General features: G+C 41.6%; 1 protein-coding gene across 1 annotated transcript; it reads right to left on the bottom strand.

The window, feature by feature from the left end:
- Positions 1-2,437: 2,437 nt before the first annotated feature.
- LOC311082775 (thiosulfate:glutathione sulfurtransferase) lies at positions 2,438-14,595 on the bottom strand. The gene is made up of 4 exons (XM_084113868.1): positions 14,256-14,595; positions 8,458-8,580; positions 8,212-8,374; positions 2,438-2,696 (listed from the first exon to the last, which is right to left on the bottom strand). Exons 1-4 carry the CDS (start codon positions 14,395-14,397, stop codon positions 2,642-2,644), a joined length of 483 nt encoding a protein of 160 aa, XP_083969994.1. The 5' UTR covers positions 14,398-14,595; the 3' UTR covers positions 2,438-2,641.
- Positions 14,596-15,059: the final 464 nt, after the last annotated feature.

The following is a 15,059-nucleotide window of genomic DNA, read 5'->3' as shown; positions in this document are numbered from 1 at the left end:
GACTCCGACCTGCTGTCAGACCTTCTCCCCGTGGTCGAACCTCAATTTTCTACGGGCCGGAGTTCCCTTAGAACGAGCTTCCAGGCATGTTGTTGTATCAACAGATGCCTCCGCCACGGGTTGGGGTGCCATGTGCAATGGACATGCTGCCGCGGGCTCCTGGACAGGACCCCAGCGCCTTTGGCATGTCAATTGCCTCGAGTTGCTGGCTGTATGCCTTGCCCTGCACCGCTTCCGTGCGTTGCTCAGGGGTCAACACGTACTAGTCCGATCAGACAATACCGCCACAGTAGCGTACATCAACCGTCAAGGTGGTCTACGCTCCCGCCGTATGTCGCAACTCGCCCGCCACCTCCTCATATGGAGTCAGAAGCATCTGAGGTCGCTTCGAGCCATTTATATCCCGGGAGACCTGAACCAGGCGGCCGACGAGCTGTCTTGGCTTCGGCCTCTCGCTGGAGAATGGAGACTCCATCCCCAGTCGGTTCAGCTGATTTGGGATCAGTTCGGGGACGCACAGATAGACCTGTTTGCCTCCCACGACTCGTCCCATTGCGTCCTGTATTATTCCCTGACCGAGGGCACGCTCGGCACGGAAGCACTGGCGCACAGCTGGCCGCGGGGCCTCCGCAAGTATGCGTTTCCCCCAGTGAGCCTTCTTGCGCAGACTCTGCGCAAGATCAGGGAGGACGAGGAGCAGGTAATATTGGTTGCCCCGTATTGGCACAACCGCACCTGGTTCCCAGAACTAGTACTCCTTGCGACAGCACCTCCCTGGCCAATTCCCCTGAGGAAGGACCTGCTTTCTCAGGGACGGGGCACCTTATGGCACCCTCGTCCCGATCTTTGGAACCTCCACGTGTGGCTCCTGGACGGGACGAGGCAGGTTTGAGTACCCTACCACCAGCGGTGGTGGCTACCATCACTTCCGCTAGAGCATCGTCCACGAGACATGCCTATGCGTTGAAGTGGAACCTCTTCGTCAACTGGTGTTCTTCTAAACATCTAGAACCCACGAAATGCCCCATCAGTGTCGTGCTTTCTTCCTGCAAGAAGGGTTGGAGCGAAGGCTGTCTCCCTCCACCCTGAAAGTGTATGTTGCCGCCATTGCCGCACATCACGACGCAGTTGATGGTAAGTCCTTGGGAAAGCACGACCTGATCGTCAGGTTCCTGAGGGGAGCGAGGAGACTGAATCCTCCTCGTCCTCCCCTCGTACCCTCTTGGGACCTCTCAGTGGTTTTAACTGCCCTGCAGAGTGCTCCCTTTGAGCCTCTGCAATCAGTGAAGCTTAAGTTCCTGTCAATGAAGACAGCGCTCCTGGTTGCATTGGCCTCCATCAAGAGGGTAGGGGACCTGCAGGCATTTTCGGTTGACAAAGCGTGCCTGGAATTCGGGCCGGCTAACTCTCACGTGATCCTGAGACCGCGGCCTGGATATGTGCCCAAGGTTCCCACCACACCCTTTCGAGACCAGGTGGTGAACCTGCAAGCGCTGCCCTTGGAGGAGGCAGACCCAGCCTTGGCACTGCTCTGTCCAGTACGCGCCCTCCGTGCTTACGTAGACAGAACGCAGTGTTTCAGGACCTCAGACCAGCTCTTTGTCTGTCATGGTGGGAAGCTGAAGGGAAAGGCTCTCTCCAAGCAAAGGTTGTCTCACTGGATAGTGGACGCCATTGCTTTGGCTTACCAGCAGCAAGGTCGACCATGCCCCCTTGGTGTGACGGCCCACTCCACTCGGAGTGTGGCATCCTCTTGGGCTCTAGCGCATGACGCCTCGCTAACAGACATCTGCAGAGCTGCAGGCTGGGCGACACCTAACACATTCGCGAGATTCTACAATCTCCGAGTTGAGCCAGTTTCTTCTCATGTACTCGCTTCAACTAGCCGGTGCTAGATTCTGCTCAGGTGTCTTCGCTTGCTCGCCATTCCTCTCCACGGACGGGATACGTGCAAAATAATGTGAACATTTTTAAATCCATTTTACAAGTTAAACCTAATGGCCCTCTTAGTATGGTGATGATCAGACAGATGATCATTTCCTCGAAAGTTTGAGAACCGGTGCTTTGGTTATTTTTGCTGAAAAAGTAGCTTGTCACCAATTCTCACAAACACATCACATGCACATTCATTTTAAATGATTGAAATTAGGTGATTTTTTTTTTTTTTTTTTTTTGCAAACCACAAAGTTCATGTAAGATCTTGCAAAGAAACAGCACACTGAATTTCACATTATCTTATTTAGCAAATCCCTATTATTATTACACTCTTCTACCATCATCAGTGTGGTCAATGCTTAATCATGAATTTATAGTGTAATTGTCTATTTCAGTGTTTGTTTCAGTTAGTTGGGAAAACATACATGAGCACCAATCATCTAATGTGTCGCTGGGTCCATTTATAGTGACAAAATCATATGCCATAAAAACAAACAAAGTGTATCATAAACAATGCAATATTTATTGAGTCTTTGCAAAATATATAGACACATCTGTGAGATTTGATGAATACATTTTTGGTCTGTGTTGTCACTTTAACAGTCAAGTGCCGTATAAATTCATTGTCATAGTCTTGTAGGTCCCTGACGGAGCTGAAATAAGCTTCATTCTTCTGTTGTCAAGTTTCATGCTTGACTCTTTCTGCTCACAGACCTTCCTTCTGAATCCACTCGATGAATCCTCCAGCGTAATGACGGGCCCTGAGAGACAAACAGAGACATGGCTGCCTGACTTTTGTCGTTTGAGTGAGTGAGGATGAATTCACTGAATGATCTTGTCTTGCTTAGGTTTTTGTGATTACCGGAGGATTTAAATCATAAAAAATCATTTAATGGCAATATTTATAGATTTTTATATTTTAATTTAAATCATTTAGAGCAAGGCATATACTAAATAAATACAGAATTACAATGACTCATTTGATTTTATTCCTTTCCAGGCCTGATATTTTTTTTAATTCCCTGATATAGCCAGGTTTTCAATGATCAAATGAAGAAAAATAAACATAAGTCATAATTGTTCAATTGCATTATATTCATACAACCATTTATACATGGAAAATAACAGTCATATAACTGATGCCACTACCTATAAAAAAAAAATAATAATTATAAAGCAAAGGAAAAATAAATGTTGACATATGAAGGACACCAAATCATGAATTAACCCAATAATATCATATTTGATTTGCAAATATAATATCATATCAACATGATCAAAACTTTGCTGAAAAACCTTTGCTGATCTACTACATGCCTTCTGTTGTCTGATTGATAGTTACACTTTTTAGAAAGTAAAAAGTTGTACAGTTGTACAAAAGTTCAACTCATGGTTCACAAGGTCTTTTAGAAAAATCAAGTTCAAATGTGAGTCATGTAAGGCGGGTGCCAGTAAGTCTGGACTAACCCTTGAGAAAACAAAAGGCTCTCCTGTAAATGAACATTTGAACTCTCTCTTGCATGTAACAGCGACATCCGAGACGCAGCACACAGTGCAGCTCACACCTCACTTTTACAGTCTCATCATCTTCTCCTCCTCTCCTAAAACTCACTATAAACCTATGCAATGTTAAATATGTACAATAACAATTATACATGTTTGGTATCATTTTAAATGTCTCAGTGCGCCTGGTAAAATTGTCTCATTCTCCCAGCCATAATACAAAGCTCTAAGAAGTTAATATTGTGTTCCCCTTGCCCTCCCCCAGCTCCTCCATTCAAACTGCCTCCTGTACGTAAATAAGTATTCTCTTCCACAGGTATCAAGAACCCATTCAACCACAAATTCTGATCCCACAGTTGTAAACCCCTCAATAGAGGACCAAAATCTAATTATAAAGACAGACACCACCATTTGGTAAGCATAGTGAATTATCTGGGTTTATAAGGAAAATTGGCGAAAGGTTCGGGGAGACTTCCCACACGATCGCTGAGTGTAGTTGTCATTGCCAGGTAAATAATTCTACAATTCCTCGATTTCTGAATTGTTGTTATTATACATGATTGACCACTTATTTTATTCTATGAATTGGATTTGGAATTATTGTTCTATTACCTGGTCAATAAATTGTAAACTTTTGATTTTATTCTGATTATTTTCCCAAGTAGATTAAACGGATTTGTATGTTACCTCAAATCTGCGTCAGATTAGTGATGACTAATTTTTGGCTCTAATTCAAGTGTACTTGGTTTTGCAGACAAGAAGGGAATTTCCGTTTAGGGCAGCAAATGCTGTTTGACCAACCTAAATTTGGGTGTGTCTTACCTCTGTTTTAATTTAATGTTACTTTAGATAAGTGTACGTGAGAAATCACAGCATGGCCAATCCAAAGCTATTATAAGAGAAGTAAAGTTGGTCAACTTGTATCTGCAGTAGTGGCCATACCTCTACTGAAGTAAACGTTACTTTAAATTCAAGTGTATGCAAGACCATGGGGGCTATACAAAAGTATCTCTGATTGTGTAAGTGTGAATGCGACCGTCTCAGGTATATAGCCAATTACCTCTGTTTAGTGACCGAAGCTGGCGAGATTGTGATCGTGAGACCCGCGTTAAACAGAAGGCGTGAGGACCTCAAAAGCGACATAGCTTCCTAATATGAACGGGTAAAATATAGAGTCAAAAAGAATAATCAAACATTCGCTCACATTTAATGATGCTCAGATATCATTTAAACTTTTTCATTTATGGAGTCAGATGAAATAACGAGGTAATACATATGAGAAAATGTCTTGTGTTGCGCGAAGGAAAGACAGTGACACGCAGTAACCTTCACCCGTATTATTGGAAACCGTCACTGGACCTTTAGACAGGCTTTCAGTCTCATATGATCATCGGGCTTTTGAGGAAGGTTTATTTGTTCATCTCTTAGTCATTTTTGTATTACTTTGAATTATGTGTTTTAAAACTACAGAGCTTTGATCATAAAACTAAGCATTTAAATATCATCTTACTAAGACATATTATTGGCAGATATAGAGTGACGACTGATATTTATATGCATTTTATGTAAGTAGTCTGCTGAACTGGGATCTCATTGATTTACATTACAAGCATCAGAATTTCATCTTACTTTTTGGTCACTTAAATATCAGCAACTGCAGCAAAATGCGAATATCAACAGCAATTGCAAAATGTAGGTGTTTTTTCCTCCTTAAGTGTGAGATCCATATTCTCACTATATCACGAGTGTAATGACCCTATGGTTTGTTTATGTGTTTTGTTATCTTTGTAGGAACGTCGTCTGATTGGCTCCTGCAGGCTGATTGATACTGTGTCCTGATTGGTGCACAGTACTTTAAAAAGCACGTCATCACTTCCTGTAGAGACAGCTTGTGTTCTGAGCAGAGAGAGTTGGATTAGAGGCAGAGTTTGTATGTGTTAAGAGAGTTGTAGAGACTGTGAGTAGCTACTGGTTGTGTGTGTTTGGACTTTTGCCTGTTTTCTGACACTGATTTCAGATTGCCCTCTCAATTTGTTCACTTGGCTGTTTATATAGTTTTGTAAATCTATTGTAAATATTGAAGATTTGGAAAGTAAGGTTTCTGATGCCATTTTTGTTTATTTTAGTGAGGGGCACTTTTGAAACGTGCTTTGTGAAGCTTCAAAACCTCTGCGACTCATTTGCTTTGAACAAGTGACTAGAGTGCGTATCAAACTGCCAATGTCACATGATTTCAGTAAACGAGGCTTCGTTACATCATTCTGTTTCGAAATGTTTTGAAATTTCCATGATCTCTGTGAACTTCTTGTAGTTAAAGTTCTCTTATTGGTCTGATTAACCAACTCCATATAACAAGGCCTACAATTCAATAAAATGACACATATTATAAGGACACTTCATATTTAATAGTATATGATGATTATTGCATCTAATATATTACCTTCAATAAAACATCTGCAATTGTTTTGTAGCCTAAAATTGATGATGGCTCATAGTCATATGATCTAAGCAGCATAAATACTGTTGCGGTGTCAGTGATTTCTGCGAATTTGGACTGTCTACAAACGCACTTTTTAACATCTCGACACCGATCAACGACACATTATTGCAATGGCCACCAAACCGGTTGTTGGAGGGACTTCGAGGAGAAGAAAGCCACTCCAGAGGTGCAGAAGATCTGTGATGAGGTGAGACTGGAGCTTTGACTTCTGTTTTGATGGCGTAAGTAAGCTGATGTGGGAAAGCATGTGATGTTTATTTATTAGTTATTATTAGCTATTTATTAGGATTCAGACGTTAATTATTATATATGTAAATAAAATATTAAAATAAAAAATAATATAGAACTATAAACAGTCAACCACCATAATATTTAATTTATATATTTCATTAAATAAACTTGCATTGTGTGATGTATTATGGAAGAATACTTTAATTTAATAGTCTGCAAAGAGACAATTATTAAATTCTCAACTTTGCCTAAACCTGATATACAGTGACAATAGAGCAAAGTTAACAAAAATGAATGTATTACTTTATATACTCATAGTCTTTAGAGTCATGAGAATCTCTGTATTCCCACCCAAACAAAAACTGATTCAGCACCTGAACGAATCACTAATCTTCAGTAGGTGTTGGTTTGAGATGGGTGTGTGACGGTAATTCATCATATACTCTGTGTGAAAGACTTTTTCAGTTGGTTTTTACTACTTTTCTATTTATTTATTTTTTATAGATGTAGATTAAGAAGAATATATTATAATGTAAGAGTGAATATCACAAGCATGTCAAGAGCATGTCTCGATCAAAAGAGGGGAAAAAACAAAATATATTTTTATAAAAGAAAATAATTTTTTATGAAAATTAAGTGACAATAGTATTATTATACATGTCATAGTCTAGACTAGTCTAATCTTAGTCTAATCTTTAGTATGTGTTGATTTGAAAATTAAGTGACAATAGTACATAATGCAAAGTTAATAAAAATGTATGTATACATGTCATAGTAAGGCCACTGATTGTTTGTGTTTGGTGTATTTGGACTTTTGCCTGTTTTCTGACACTGATTTCAGATTGCCCTCTCAATTTGTTCACTTGGCTTTTTATACAGTCTTGTAAATATATTGTAAATATTGAAGATTTGGAAAGTAAGGGCTCTGATGCCATTTTTGTTTATTTTAGTGAGGGGCACTTTTGAAATGTGCTTTGTGAAGCTTCAAAACCTCTGCGACTCATTTGCTTTGAACAAGTGACTAGAGTGCGTATCAAACTGCCAATGTCACATGATTTCAGTAAACGAGGCTTCGTTACATCATTCTGTTTCAAAATGTTTTGAAATTTCAATGATCTCTGTGAACTTCTTGTAGTTAAAGGTCTCTTATTGGTCTGATTAACCAACTCCATATAACAAGGCCTACAATTCAATAAAATGACACATATTATAAGGACACTTCATATTTAATAGTATATGATGATTATTGCATCTAATATATTACCTTCAATAAAACATCTGCAATTGTTTTGTAGCCTAAAAGGTGTTTTTTTTTTTTTTTTTTTGCATGTTTAGTTTTCGCTGCATTTACACTGGTCTGACCAGCAGGGGTCGCCAGTGTGTGGCGATTCGAAATTGATTAAAAGTTTCGAAAACTTGTTTCTCCCAAGACAGTTAGGTTGGTGTGTTGTATTTTCTTTTTGTTACGTTTAGGAAAGAGGAATAAAACTAAAATCATTTTTATTAGTAATTTTGGCTTTGTCAAATGTTGCATCCTTTTCCCTAGATGGGGTGCAACGATGAGTTATAAAAGCCTGATGTTTCAAATATGATGCACAACAAAAAGCATATTTGCAAACTGTTTTTTTAGTTTGGTTTAGTTTTTAGTTTTTTTTAGTTTTTTTTTGTCTAAAGGTTCAACAAACTGTTCCAAGTTTAAAAAGTGTGTGTGTGTGCTTACTTAACTATATTTTGGGGACAAATTTGTACACAGAGGTGACCAAAATCTCCTAAAACCTCCCTTTAGAGACGTCCTCATTTGTAAATCTGGTATAAAAAAATAAAGTAATTAAAGTTTTTTTTTTTTTAAATGCAGAAAGTTGGGTAGGTTTAGTGTAAAGGAATGGAATATACAGTTTGTACAGTATAAGAACCATTACATCTATGGAATGTCCCCATTTAGATAGCTAAGGAAACGTGTGTGTGTGTGTGTGTGTGTGTGTGTGTGTGTGTGTGTGTGTGTGTGTGTGTGTGTGTGTGTGTGTGTGTGTGTGTGTATGTACTTTGTGTATCCCAGAGTTCTTGCGGTCTCCAGTGCAGTGAGGCTGCGTTTCCCTCTCATACAGTACAGCACGAAGTCTGAGTCTTCTCTGTGAGGCTTTGTGACGCCGTAGCGCTCTCTAAACTGATCCGGGCTCAGTCTGAGGGCCTGCTCCACCTCTCCCACTACATCAACAAAAGTAACGTTACTATCACTCATAAAGTCTGTGTGAGTATGTGTGTGTGCAGAGCTGAACTGTGTGACTTACAAGGAACGTTGGAGGCTCCTGGAATAAAACCTGCTTCCAGCTCATCCGGCTCGCGTACATCGACGAGCTGGACGCTTCCAGTGGACATCATGAGCTTCAGCTGCTCGTACGTCACCACATCATCTGAAACACACAATGGATAAGTATCGACAATCTACTGCTGATAATTCATATCGAGTCTGGTCTATCTATTGTATATGATACAGTCATTCCACACTCATCACTGGATATCTGATATTTTGGTTATGGATAAATCAAGATATATGAACTACAGCAGCTCTAAGTGTTCAAGTGACTTACCAAAACTATATCTATTTCAAACCTAATAAATGTTTTTTTGGGGGATTGGTACTTTTTTGAAAGAATCCTCTACTGCTCACCAAAACCTGCATTTATTTGATCCAAAACGCAATAAAAACAGTAATATTATGAAATAATTATTGCAATTTATTTTCTATTTGATTTATTCCTGTGATCAAAGCTGAATTTTCAGCATCATTACTCCAGTCTTCAGTGTCACATGATCCTTCAGAAATCAGTCTAAAATGAGGATTTGATGCTCAAGAAACATTTGAGATATTATCAATGTTGAAAACACATTTTAATATTTAAATATCATATTTTTCTTGAAACTGTGATAAAAAAAATTGATGAATAGAAAAATTCAAAAGAACAACATTTATTTTAAATATAAGTATTTTAAACATTATATTATACTGTCACTTTCATCAATTTAATGCTTTCTTGCTGAATAAAAGTATTAGTTTATTTATAAAGTATTAAAGTGAAATCTCTTGCTGAACCCAGAACTTTTGAAAGGCAGTGTATGTCGTCTCTAAATACTTTATAGGACCACTTTATTTACATCCTAAACTTGATTCTAGTGGTGATGGTTATCATTCAGGCCATCATGAGTGTCCATCATCATCAAGGCCTTTTGCAGCGCAAGCGCCGATCTAAACGATATCTAGCATGCTGTCTTTCTGTGCAAAAGCTAATGTATGCTTGGCATCGGTCAGGGTTGATGTTAAAAACATTCATATCCCGCTTGACGACATCCTTGAAACGGAGCTTGGGTCGGCCACGAGGGCGATGTCCAACAGCTAACTCCCCATGGAAGATGGATTTTGGGATACATTCATCCGGCATACGACGCACATGGCCGATCCATCCAAGACGTCTCCTCCAGATTGCGGTGTACATGTCACTGCTGTTAGTGAGCTTCAGCACGGTGGTGTTCGGGACCCGATCCTGCTATGACAGGCCAAGGATCTGTCGTAGACAACGAAAGTGGAAAACATTAAGCTTGTGCTCCTCCCACCGGTATGTAGGCCACGTTTCACTTCCATATAATAAGACAGATAGCACACAGGATTCATATACGCGCACCTTTACTTTGAGAGAAAGGTGGCTGTTGTTCCAGACACGAGACTGAAGACGCCCAAAGGTTGTTGAGGCACGACCGATCCTGGTATTCAGTTCAGCATCAAGGCTGTTGTTTGCTGTCAGAGTTGAGCCGAGATAGACAAATTTTTCGACAACCGACAGCACTGTGCCGTTGATGGTTAAGTGAGGGGGAGCAGGAACGTTCTGAGCCATCACCACTGTCTTACTGAGGTTTATGGTGAGTCCGAACTCTGTGCAGGCAGCGGCAAAAGAATTGCACATCTCCTGAATTTCTTGTTCAGTGTGAGCCACGAATGCAGCGTCGTCTGCGTAGAGCAACTCACGCACAAGGACGCGCTTCACCCTGGTTCTGGCCCTTAGACGAGCCAGGCTGAAGAAGTTGCCATCACACCTGGTGTGCAGCAGAACCCCACCTGGATCCGGAAACGCCCGTCGCAGCACAGCCGAGAAATAGATGCCAAACAAGGTGGGAGCGAGGACACACCCTTGCTTTACTCCACAGCAGACATCAAACTCGTTTGAGCGAGCCCCGTTGAACTGTACGGTTGCCCGCATCCCATCATGGAAACCTTGGAGTATTGCCAAAAGAGTTGCCGGACAACCGAGTCGCTGCAGAACGTGGAAGAGACCAGAGCGACTCACATAATTGAAAGCCTTAGTCAGATCGACAAACACCATGTACAATGGGCTTTGCTGTTCCACACACTTTTCCTGAAGCTGGCGTACTGAGAAAATCATGTCCAAGGTCGAGCGACCAGCACGGAAGCCGCACTGACTCTCCGGCAGAACCTGGTCAGCAACACGCTGCAGTCTTGGGAGGATTGCACGGGCAAGGCATTTTCCTGGAAGGCTAAGGAGCGAAATGCCTCAATAGTTGTTGCAGTCCTGCCTGTCACCCTTGTTTTTATAAAGAGTGATGATGTTGGCATCTTTGAGTTCGCTAGGGATGCATTTATTCTGCCAACAGTATCGAAACAAGCAGTGAAGCCGTCTGACCAACACTGCCCCGCCACACTTCAGCAGCTCCGCTGGAATTCCATCGCTGCCCAGTGACTTGTTATCCTTCATGGCTGCAATCGCACACTTGATTTCCATTGTTGAGATCTCCGCATCCAGCTCGTTAAAGACAGGTAGTTGTGGTACAGCAGCAGAAACAGCATTCAAGTCGGCATCCACAGGAGTGCCATACAGCAAACTGTAATGCTCAACCCATCTACCAAGCTGGCCTGGAAGGTCATTGATGATGGTGCCATCATTGGCTCGCAAAGGTGCTGTTTTTTTTCACTGTAGGACCCAGTGCCTCATTGATGCCGCTGAACATGCCGTGTATGTCCCCAGTACTTGCACACCGTTCTACCCTCCGACTAAGATCCTGCCAGTACTGCTCGTGGGCCTGGCGTGTGATACGCTTAACGTCATTCCTGGCCTTACGATAGTGAGCGATAGTGGAGTCGTTTCTATCTTGGAGAACACTGAGACGGGCAGCACGCTTGTCAGCAAGGGCCGGGAGCAGAGTAGCAGAGCTTGCAAGGAACCAGTCCGGCTGTTTCTTACTACAAAGGCCAAAGACCTCAGATGCAGTCTCCATCATGGAACCTCTTAGCTCGGCCCAGATGTTTTCAGGAGTGTCGTCAGCTCTGAGGTGAAGGCCCTCCATGCGCGCACAAAATCTTGCCACGTATTCATGTTTCCGCATCAACTCAGTGTTTAACTTTGGAGTGGGCTTTGGAGTGGCACTGTGAATCTTCTTTGGAGTGAGTTTTAAAAAGCAGCGGACAAGGATGTGGTCGGTGTCACAGTCCGCAGAGTGCATGCTCCTGTACCTCTTGACAGTGTTGAGTTGGCGCCTCCTGAAAATAATGTGATCAAGTTGGTGCCAATGTTTGGACCGGGGGTGCATCCAGGTAACCTTGGATCTAATAGGTCCAGATGAAAAGGAAGACGGTAAGCATAGGTCATGAGCAGCGCACAACTCAAGGAGACGTTGGCCGTTGTCATTGATACTACCAATCCCAAAATGACCCAAGACCAGCCTCCAGGCAATGACATCCCCTCCAACTCTGGCGTTGAAGTCCCCAAGCAGAGCTAGATCATCCCCAGCTGGGACGGAATGAATGACCTCGCTAACGTGGGCATAAAAGGCGTCCTTGTCCTCAGGAGATGCGTCAAGAGTGGGTGCATAGGCAGAGAGGAGAGTGAGAAAGCCAGCTGAGTGTGACATCTGCAGGGACATTAAATGTGGAGAGCAAGCAGTTGGTTGAGAGACTGTGGACAGCAGGGTGTTTCGCACAACAAAGCCGACTCCATGCATTGGATGATGGTCGTCTGGGTAAACCATGCCAGAAAAAGGTGTAGTTCCTCTCGCGCACCGAACCACTGCCCAACAGCCAAGTCTCGCTTATAGCAGCAATATCCACTCTGAGGCGAGATAGTTCGCAGTCAATGACGGCTGATTTCCGAGGAGGAGCACTGTTGAGATTGGAGTGCACTCCAAGACTTCTGATGTTCCAGCCCGCCAATGTCAAAGAAGAAGAAGAGGAAGAGGAGGCAGTCGCAGAATGTCGACCTGACCGCGCCTGCCTTACACGCGTGACCTGCCGAGCAACGACAGCCCTTGAGTGCAAGGGCTCCCGATTTGCCAGTCACTGAATATGTGCATTACTTTCCATGCATGCTATAGCACCGAATGCCGGGGCAAAGTGCAGAAGACGGATGTTTGCCCAGGACAACAGTCTTCCTCTGGGTCCTGCACCACTAGATCCGACGGAGTGCAAAGCACGACAGTCAAGAGCAAAGCAGGATCGCCCCGCAGCAGCCTACTAACTTGGCCTGATACACGCTGACCATTGTCCTGTAAAGGATCATCCGCCCACCGAGGAAGCTGTGGTAGACCAACCAGGAATGTTCCAATGCTCTACAACAGCTGCCAACCCCTGCTGCCGAGTTGACATCTACTATTTGACCCATAGTTGGAAGGCATAAAGGGGTACTGTCACTTGCCCATGGTGAGCCCCTATGACTCGTGGTAGGGCGGGGTCGTCTTACTCTCCCGTACAGGTCCGTTAGACCTGCCCACTTACACATCATGAGTGTAAATGTGTTAAATAATGTCCTAGAAAAAATCTAATTCAGCTAATTTAAACCATTAAAGAGAAAGGGTATGAAGGCAATGCTAGTAAGAGGGTTGGGCCACCTATAGTTTTCATTTTAAAATTAAGTTTGATTTCTTTTTATATTTTTATTATATTTAAATGAATATTTTGTGACTCTGCCCAGTCTTCCAAGAGCCAATTCTTAAATTCCTCATTTTGCCCTCGGACCCTGATAAATTGTGCAAACTGTGCAGTGTTGCAAAATGTGTGTAGACTCATGGGATTCCGCCCACAATAACTGCTGATTCAGTGACTTGAAAACGTTATCTTCACGTGTGTCACAGTAACTCATCAAACTAAACCAATATACTCACTGTGTGAAACAGGCTTGTTAAGTTGGTTTTTACTACCAATTTGTTTTCACCAAAAATAAACATAGCCTAAATAGGATATAGTTGTTATGAATATCACAAACCTGCCAGAACACGTCTGGATCGGAATAAAGAACATTATTATTTTTAGACATTGTTCATGAAAATTAAACATTTATGTTAAATATGACATCTGCATTTTTTAATTGCCATGTTATTACTTGCATATTGCCATCAATATGTACCTGCTGAAATACCAGTTTAAAGTGTTTGTATAAACTTCAGAGCATTTGTATATATATATATATATATATATATACATCCATCTTACAGGTACCTAGAAAAGTGCATGGACTTTAATATGCATACTATTCTGGATAATGCAGCCTATATTTAATGCAACATGATTTAATCACTGACCTTATAAAGATACCTATGGAAGCCCTTTTCTTCCCTTTAAGAAAAGAAAAATCATACATTGGTAAATTATAATTACGACATTTAAAAGGTTATGAGATACAAATAATTGGAAAGTAGCGTTTTTATTTTTACTTAATAATCGTTACTTTTTATGTCATAATTTCTAATGATGTCACAATTATGATTTACCAAAGCATGACTTTTTCTATTGTTGGCGGCATAGATCAAGACATAGCCTATTATTGCAAAGATTGTTCATTAAACCGTTATTGACCCATGATGAGTCATTGACCCTACGTGCAAACTCGCATGCTTTAGGCTACTGTGTATGATGTTACGCTCAATCACAAACGGATATTGTTTCGGATACAGGCCAGATTACAAACTAAACTAGATTGACTTTAAGTTTAAGTTGACTTTATGTTTAGTTAAACTAAACATTTCTCAGACATTTTCATAATTAGTATTTTGTCATTGACTCGGATACAGAGAAAACTAAATACTTTACCTGTATTTAGAGGTTGGTTGTGAGATGTTTCAGTCCATTTATCACAGTTATCAGCTCCGCTTTCACATTGATCTGTATTTTCTGCTGAGACAGACAGGAGCAGGAGCGCCACGAGAGCGCGCACACCTGAACTCACGCGCATTACTGTATTTATGTCTATCTTATCTAAGAGAAGATCGATACGTGCTCTTACCTACAGATAAAATTAAGTCTAAAAAGCGCAGATCTAAAGCACCGTATTGGGTTGACCATGTATCATCGTATGACAGAGGCGATTACACGGATCTGAGTGTCACTGAAAGCGTTTATTGTGAAACATGAAGCATGTTTTCCTCCAGGTGGCGCTCAGTGGCTCAAAAGCCGCTTACTCTATTGATCTGATTTTATTATGTGGACGTTTTATGATTTACTTTACGTTTCACTATAAATGTTTCACTATTTATTCAAATGAGCAATATCTGATATAACCATGAAACTTGTTCAAAACCATTCCTTTAAATGCAATTAAAACAAATCCTTATGTAGTAGGCTAATCACAATCGACTGTGGTCGGTCCATTCAAAAAAGCGATGAGAATTGAAACACTTACCACGTGACTCTGTCGTTTATATTTCTACTTCTGCAATGGTCTGGGCAATATTTTACTCTTTAATAATTGCGCTAAGTAACTTTGATAGCAGTAAAATGGGATAAAATACAGTGTGTAATTAAAATAGTAAAAGTTGTAAATACCATTGGACTTGACCAATCAGAGCGAACGCCAGGGCTACTAAGTCCCGCCCCCAATTGTTTTTTCTGCTCAGT

The sequence above is a fragment of the Abramis brama genome (genome assembly GCF_963993115.1).
Source record: "Abramis brama genome assembly, chromosome: 5".
Lineage (NCBI taxonomy): Eukaryota > Metazoa > Chordata > Actinopteri > Cypriniformes > Leuciscidae > Abramis > Abramis brama.
The sequence above is the reverse complement of the archived record's forward strand: the minus strand, read 5'-3'. Positions and strand labels throughout refer to the sequence as shown.

Coding starts and splice junctions, on each gene's coding strand:
- LOC311082775 (XM_084113868.1), bottom strand. CDS start 14,397: ATGCGCGTGAGTTCAGGTGTGCGCGCTCTCGTGGCGCTCCTGCTCCTG. Junction 8,581..14,255: donor CAACCAACCTCTAAATACAG/GTAAAGTATTTA, acceptor TGTGTGTTTCAG/ATGATGTGGTGACGTACGAG. Junction 8,375..8,457: donor AGGAGCCTCCAACGTTCCTT/GTAAGTCACACA, acceptor TTGTTGATGTAG/TGGGAGAGGTGGAGCAGGCC.